Consider the following 7567-nt stretch of genomic DNA (forward strand, 5'->3'; position numbering starts at 1 on the left):
GCAATCTTCTGAAACACGACAGGCGTGACAGTGCAGAGTGTCATGGCAGCATTCCGATTGCTGTTTGTTTTCAATCACAGGAGCAAGCCAGAGCCAAAACGCAAACGCCCCCTGCGTCGCCTGCACCTCAGCCAACCGAGGAGAGGCTGCCCTCGAGCCCCGTCTATGAGGTTGGTGTCTTTGGTGTTTGAATGAGCGTGACTTCCTGCCAGAGCCCAGGTCCTCTGTGGAGCGGAGGAAGCCCCTGCAGGCAGGCAGCATGGTGTGGGTGCAGAGGGCATCGCTGCATTCCACGCCCAGAGAGGGGTGGGCCGGGAGCGCCCTGGGGGTGGGTGACATGCCTCGGTGCTGTCGGGGGACAGCTGTGCAGGCCCACGTGCCATCTTCTCACCCCTCTACAGCCTGTTGTAGTCTGGCCACTTTCACTGCAGTCCCTGCTGGGGTCACCTGCTGTCAGATAATCAGATGTGGGGGTCTTCCCCCCACTCGCTCTCTGCTGTGCGGGACGCCGCCACACTCCCTTCTGGCAATGCCGCCCTCCCTCATCACTGAGCCCCCACCTCCCGCGCGATCTGCCTTCTGTGCCTGCCCCGTTCAGCTCTCCGGCCTTGCAGCCCCTCATGAGTGTGCTGCAGACATGCTGTCCGGCCCCTCCCTGTGCTGCTGACCCCCTCTCGTGGGTCCCCCAGTGTTCCGTCCCCATCCCAGAGTTACCCGTCCCCATCCCAGAGTTACCGAGCCGTCTGCCGACGGCCCGCCCATCCCTGACTTTGTGTCTCCTGCTCCCTGCCATCTCTGCGCTAACCACACCCTCCACCTATAACCACCTCTCCTGGCCCCAGCCCTGCCCCTTCTCCATCCCACCGCCATCATCCTGGTCTATACATTCATCTCTCCTCGCCCAGGAGCCAGTCAGTGAGTTACGGGGGGCACACTCCAGACCACGGACCACGGTCGTTACGGGGGGCACACTCCAGACCACGGTAGTTCAGGAGCCCAGAGCGCCCTGGAGACAGGCAGGGTCTGGGGCCTGGGCCTCACTGGCCATGGCCTCGTCACCACCCGACTGTCCGTCCTGGACTGTGCTGCTGCCTTTACCCTGCCAGGCCCTGGGGGGATGTGGTAAGTGAGGCCTTGCAGCTCATCGGGAACTAGCCTCCCCCTCTCGTCCCTCCCCTTGGCAGTCAGCGCCGTCTGCCGCAAGGAAGCTCCGACCCTGCCCCTCCTGTGCAGCTCGGCCCTTGCGCAGCTCCCGGTGCCTGCGCTGAGGGTGGAGTCGCTCTCCCTGCCCGCTCACTCTCCCTGGCGAGCAGCGCTCCACCACCAGTTCTTCCCGGATCTCCTGGGTGCGCGTTTCTGAGCTGTTGGCATTGCTTTCTCTCACTGCCGGTGACATCAGGTGGACCCTGCTCAGAAACACTGATTAAAGCCAGCGTCGGTGATAAGCAGGTCGGGATTTTCGTTAGGGCTCCGAAGCTGCGGTGGTTATAAATAACGAGGTGTTCCGCTGGCACCTTTGTAGTTGAATGTGATTCTTCGGCGATGCCCTTACTGCCCTCTGCAGAGAGGATTTGTTTAGGGCAGAGCCCGGTCTGCAGGCTCGGCCGCTCTGCAGCCATGTGGTGAAGCTGCTGTCAGGCAGGGCCAGGGTCGAGCAGCACAGGGCAGGAGGGTGGCCACTCGGCCCCAGGGTGCCTTGTGCCTCGAAATCAGCCAAATTAACCCAACAAAGATGGGCTCTACCCCCAGGCAACAGCGCAGGCAGGGGCGTGGCTCCTAAGCTGCCGTGTGGGCGTGGCTACTGCAGGACTGGGGTGTTCCGGGGGTAAGGACCCAGTCATCGGTAAGGAAATGGCATGTGGGCCTCCCTGCACTCACCACCATGGTAAACATGCCAGCAGGCCTGGCCTTCCTATGCCACATCTGTTTTCTCAGTCCTGGCTGGGACTGAGAATTAGGTGGCCTGTGGGTTTCTGCTGGCTGTGGCAGTGCAGCTGCTGCTCTCTGGAAGCCAGCATGGGCCCCGTGCCATGTGCGTGTGACCCTTCCCCAGGACGCGGCTTCCTTCAAGGCAGAGCTGAGCTACAGAGGCCCTGTGAGTGAGACAGAGCCGGAGCCCTTGTACAGTGTGGAGGCCGCTGACTATCGAGAGGCCGGCAGCCAGCAGGGCCTGGCCTACGCCACAGAGGCTGTCTACGAAAGCGCAGAGGCCCCAGGCCACTATCCCACAGGTACTGGGCCCCACGCTGCAGCGCCCTTCCCAGGGCGGGGAGCTCCCGAGACATCCTGCTCGACCTGTGGCGTCCTTGCGAGGAGCGTGGGTGGGTTTCCCGCTGACCCGCCTTCGCCTGCTTGCTGCAGGGTCTTTCTGTCCCTTGAGGGAAGTGCTCTAGACACATTTGGGGCAGCGGCTCCTGAGCTGCATCCCGGGAAGATCCCCGTCGTGCTGGGGACGGGCGGGCAGGGCAGAGGAAGGGAGGGCTTCAGCTGCCGTCCTGTGTCTTTGGGACAGAATCTTAGGAAGTGTCGTCTAAAACTCGAGAAGGCTGGGAACCTGTGTGGGACTTTGTGTTGCTCAGCTCTGTCCTGGCTTTCTTTTAGAGGACAGCACCTACGACGAGTACGAGAATGACCTGGGGATCACAGCCGTCGCCCTGTACGACTACCAGGCTGGTGAGCGGCCCACAAAAGTGTTCAGAGGGGAGACCCGGGCGGCTGCACCCGCCTGTGCTTGTTTCCTGAGAATTGACTTCTCCAGCGTTGTTAGTTTTAGAAATAATTTATGTTGAGATAATTTCAGAGGTATAGAAAAGTTGCAGGTATGGTGCCAAGAACTCCCATGTTCCCTACCCAGATTCCATCTCCGCACACACACGCACCCACCCCGTTATCTTTAGTATTCTCTGAACCCTTGGAGAGCTGCAAGGGTGCTGCCAGCCCCAGAGACTCCAGCGTGTTTCCCAAGGTCAAGGACGCTGTCCCTCAGGGATGCCCCACCCTCCAGGTGAGGGGGCCACACAGATGCCCCATTCCTGCCTGTCCTGTCCTGGCCGCCAGCTCCCATGTGGCCGGCGTGTCCCCCCGAGTTCCCTTTGCGGCCTTGGCAGTTTAAGAGCAGCCTCAGCTCCTGGGCTGGCCTCAGCCGCCTGCCCTGTGTTCCCTCAGGGCCAGGCTGAGCCGTGCTCTGGTGGCAGTGAGGTCGTGGAGACCACGCGGTGGGGCTCCCTGCTGGGCCGCGTGGCGTCCACCTGTCCCTCTGTCTCAGCCACCATCTGGTCCACAAAGCCACTGCCACCCCTCTGCAGTTGACAAGCATCTTACGGGTGGCGTGGGATTCCTTTCCGAACCCCCGGCCGCTGCCTCTGAGTGCTTCCCGTTTGCATTTTTCCGTCAGTGCGGAAGTTGGCATGCTACCATAAGTGAGTGCTGGCTGTCCCCGTTCAGTCCCTTTTGCACACGTGCGTTTGCATGCACGCGTGTGGATATGTCTGTGGCATCTCGGCACCTGTGTGTGGATTCTCATCACCGTGGCTTTTGCCCTCCAGGCCCATTTAAGCCATCACCTCGGGCTTCTCTCCGGGTGTCCCCCAGCCGTCCCTCTACTGTGGCCTCCACACCCCCATGGCCTTGGGCAGCCCATCTCCCCACCCCCTCCGCAGACACGTCTGCCGGGGAGAGAGGGAAGGGAGGGCGGGCAGGGCTGGAGTTCTGTGGCGGAAACCTGCTCCTGAGGAAGGGCTCCGGGTGGGGTTGGTGTTTTGTGTGAGGGGCTCTGGGATCTCTGTAGTCACTCGGCTCGTGTTCTTCACAAATCCTGGTCTTGGTGGCAAGAGAGAGGCAGCAGGAGCCTCCGCAGTGCGTCTCTGCAGGGGCATCTCCTCGGAGCAGGCTGCCTGGGCGTTCGCTCTGGGCTGCGCTGTTCTTTCCTAGCAGACCAGGAAACGCTCGCACTTAGCACCTTTCTCTGTGTTCTCTTCCCAGCGGGTGATGATGAGATCTCATTTGACCCCGATGACATCATCACCAACATCGAAATGATTGACGATGGCTGGTGGCGTGGGGTGTGCAAGGGCCGGTACGGGCTCTTCCCAGCCAACTACGTGGACCTGCGGCAGTAGGGCCCCCAGCCCCCAGCCCCCGGAGCTGCGCCCCGGACCCTCACACTACAGATCAGGCCTTCTTTGGTTCTTGGGTTTTGGGTTTTTTTGTTTTTTTTGTTTTTTTTTGAAGGTGGGGAGGAGAATATACACATTGCTTTTATATTTAATACTTTTGCTGATGCTTTTGAAAATGTTTATGCCACAGAATTTGCTAATATATTGTAATCACATTCCTTAGGAGGACTTTGGTAATTGGTTTTATGCATTGATGGATTGTTTTATTTTTTGCCAAATTGACTGTCACACGCGGCAGCTTCAGGGAGCTCGCATTGTCTTGAGTGCGTGTTGCCCTCGTGCTCATCAAGTGCAGTCGGGGCCTCCCACGACAAGCACGAGGCCTCAGGTGGGCCCTGTGGCGGGTAGGCAGGAAGGACTGTCCCAGGCCCTGTGGCGGGTAGGCAGGAAGGACTGTCCCAGACGAGGGCTCCCTCTAGAGTCTCAGTGTTTGGGGGGAGAGGGGCGGGCCTGCTGGAGGTTAACACGGAGCTAAGTCACCCAGAACATAGGAGCTGCCACGTCAGATGGGAAATCTGCCTGTGTCATACCGTGACAGCCCGCGGGATCAGGTGCTTTCTAGCAGAGACCCTGGATTTTTTCCTGTGCCCACCCCGGCTCGTCCTCATCTCTACTCATCCCTTACCCAGGTCGCTGGGAGGGCTGCTGGGAGCCTCTTCTGCCCCTGCCGGGCAGCGTCACCAAGTCCTTGAAATCTTCCCCTGCCCCGCAGGTCTCTGGATTGGCACAGTGCAGTTGAGGTCTGCATTGGGCTTTTCTTTTCACACAGGCTGATGTCTTGACCGTCACCCAGGTGGTCTGTGGGCCACCGGGCAGCCTGGGGCGGTATATGTGCCGTGTCACAGCACGGCCTCTCAGCCTTGGGAAGGAAGTCGGTGCCTGCTCTGCTGTGAGCCACCAGGAGCCTCCTCCCATCGGTGGGGTGTAGTCTTTTTGCCAAAATATCATGTTCAATTACAGTAGTTTGATGAGCTGAAGGCTAGAAGTGTGAAGTGCAGATGAGTGCGTGTTCCTCCCCAAGGCCCCGCACAGCTCCGGGACGCCGCTGTCCTGGCATTTGTGGCCACTGACTTTGTAGGAAACTTACTTCCTTCCTGAGGAGCCGGGAGGCTGGACCAGTCCCGTCATGCAGTCAGGTGGGCGGTGTGTCGTTCCAGAAGGTCCCATGGAAATGTCTCGGGACTTGGGTCCCGGAGCACCCGTGAAGCGCGTGTTTTTGCTTCTGAGGTGCGTTTCTCATCCTTGCTTTACCACAATGAGCAATGAGGTCGGGTTTTATATGCAACTTATTGTATCTGAATTCCTGTAGCACACCTCATAGGTATGATTTTTTTAAATTAAAGAATTCAGAATAAACTTTTTTTGATCCACTTGTGTGATTCGCTTTGGTCTGTGGTCACTCCATTCTGCAGTGGAAGCTGTGTCGACACTCTGGGCATCCTGCGCCCCGGACCTGGGCTGGCGGAGGCTCCCCTGCCGTCCTGTGCATCTCGCGTGTTCTGTTCTGGCCTCAGACTGAACCGCGCGTTCCCTTTTCCGTGTTCTTCAGAGGTGCTGCTTAGCAACTCAAATGTGTTTACTCTCGCAGATCATCTAGTTTTTTGCACAGAGGTTCCAAGCAAAGTCAAACTTTCTGTGCTTAAAAGTCATTTCTGAATTACAATTCTCAAATCCTGAGGGGGATTTTTCTCCCAGTCTCGTTTTGCTCAGGGGCACCGGAAGTTAAAGGCTAAGGGGAACAGTGGCACTGAGGGAGCAGGTGTGCCCTCGGGAGCCGGGGGTGCTGGGGAGCTGAGTTCCGGCTCACACTTCCTGCCCATCAGGTGCTCCCAGGGAGCTTTCGGCTGCACAACATACCTGCTACCCCTTCCAGCCTGGGTGGTGACGGAGCACTGCCTCCCTTCGACTGTCCTACACCTGCCTCTGGCTTAGTAAACAGCGCCTGTGCCAGCTCTGCCCACAGGAGCCAAACGTGAGAGTGCCCTCGCCCTCCTCCACTACCGGGCTGCCGTGCATTCTGCATGACAGGGTCAGAGCCCTAATGGCGAGCCCTGTCCCACACAGCGCCTGTCTGCCGGGTGAGATGGCAGCCACCTGCAGGGAGCTGGGTCCTGAAGAAATGAGGCACGGAGGCTTGGGAACCAGGGGAAAGTCCCAGCACGGGTGGGCAGACGGGGTCAGGGGGCTGGAGGACGGTGCGACGAAGGGAGGCCGCCCTGCTGGCCCACTGTCTGCCCAGTCTGGCGCTACCTGTGCCGCCTGCGGATGAGCATGGCAGGGGTTCAACAGGAACGGGACACATCTTGAGCGGGTCTGTGTTTCTGTTCTGTTGGTGGCCGAGCGTTGCCTGGCAGCTTGTGCACCTGGAGCCAACCACCTGAATCTTAGCCACTTTCCTTTTAGATGTGGTTGGGGTTTTTTGTTTCTGTCTTTTGAGAAAGGATCTTGCTTTGTTGCCCAGGCTGGAGTGCAGTGGCACGATCTCCGCTCCTGCAACCTGTGCACCCAGGGCTCAAGCGATCCTCCCACCTCAGCCTCCCAAGTAGCTGGGACTACAGGTGTGCACCACCACACCTGGCTACTTTTTGTATTTTTAGTAGGGATGTGGTTTCACCATGTTGCCCAGGCTGGTCTAGAACTTCTGACCTCAAGTGGTCCTCCCATCTCGGCCCCCCAAAATGCTGGAATTACAGGCATGAGCCACCGCGCCTGGCCTAGATGTGGTCATTTTAATGTCAGCTCACTGTACCTTCTGTCTCAAAGTTGGATTCACTCCCCAGGTTCCCTCTGGCCTGAGGAGCAGCCCAGGCCTGGCTTGCCCAGCAGCAACTTGCTCTCAGCCCGCTGGAGGAGGGAGGGCAGGACATGGACATGCTTTTCCCTCTTGAGGCCCAAACATGGAAAATGTTTTGTGGCATGTAGGGAGCCATCGGCACGCAGGCACCTCCCAGAACCACCGGAGCCACTGCTGGTCGCTCTGGGTGCTCAGATGTGGGCACAGCATGGAGAGTGCTTTGTCCGGTGAAAATGCTCACTTTGCTCCTGGAAGATCTGCTGGCAAATGCTTCTTCAACCCAAGATGTGCAGAGAGCGACTGACATGGTATTAACTGTGCACATACTGTGTGCTGGGCCTTGGAGGGGAAACGGGGGAATGTTGAATAAGAGAGATGGCTCAGCCCTGGGGAAGCTGACCCAAGAAATCAGAGATTCCACCACTGCGTTTATGTTTATTTTTTAAATCAATTTATTCTTTCTGAGATGGAGTCTTGCTCTGTTGCCCAGGTTGGAGTGCAATGGCGCAATTTCCGCTCACTGCAACCTCTACCTCCCAGGTTCAAGCAGTTCTGCCTCAGCCTCCCGAGTAGCTGGGACTACAGGTGTGCACCACCA

At 58.5% G+C, this 7567-nt stretch overlaps 1 protein-coding gene across 1 annotated transcript in view; it reads left to right on the forward strand.

Annotated features, from left to right (window-relative positions):
- Positions 1 to 5549, forward strand: part of CTTN (cortactin) — a 41920-nt gene extending 36371 nt beyond the window's left edge. The window contains exons 14-19 of the mRNA XM_011987075.1: positions 81 to 170; positions 2054 to 2231; positions 2602 to 2673; positions 3982 to 4507; positions 4543 to 4726; positions 5254 to 5549. Coding sequence (XP_011842465.1) covers positions 81 to 170; positions 2054 to 2231; positions 2602 to 2673; positions 3982 to 4118 — 477 coding nt within the window. The 3' untranslated portion in view covers positions 4119 to 4507; positions 4543 to 4726; positions 5254 to 5549. The remainder of the gene's footprint in view (positions 1 to 80; positions 171 to 2053; positions 2232 to 2601; positions 2674 to 3981; positions 4508 to 4542; positions 4727 to 5253) is intronic.
- Positions 5550 to 7567: the final 2018 nt, after the last annotated feature.

Source organism: Mandrillus leucophaeus, unplaced genomic scaffold, assembly GCF_000951045.1.
Source record: "Mandrillus leucophaeus isolate KB7577 unplaced genomic scaffold, Mleu.le_1.0 Scaffold30, whole genome shotgun sequence".
Lineage (NCBI taxonomy): Eukaryota > Metazoa > Chordata > Mammalia > Primates > Cercopithecidae > Mandrillus > Mandrillus leucophaeus.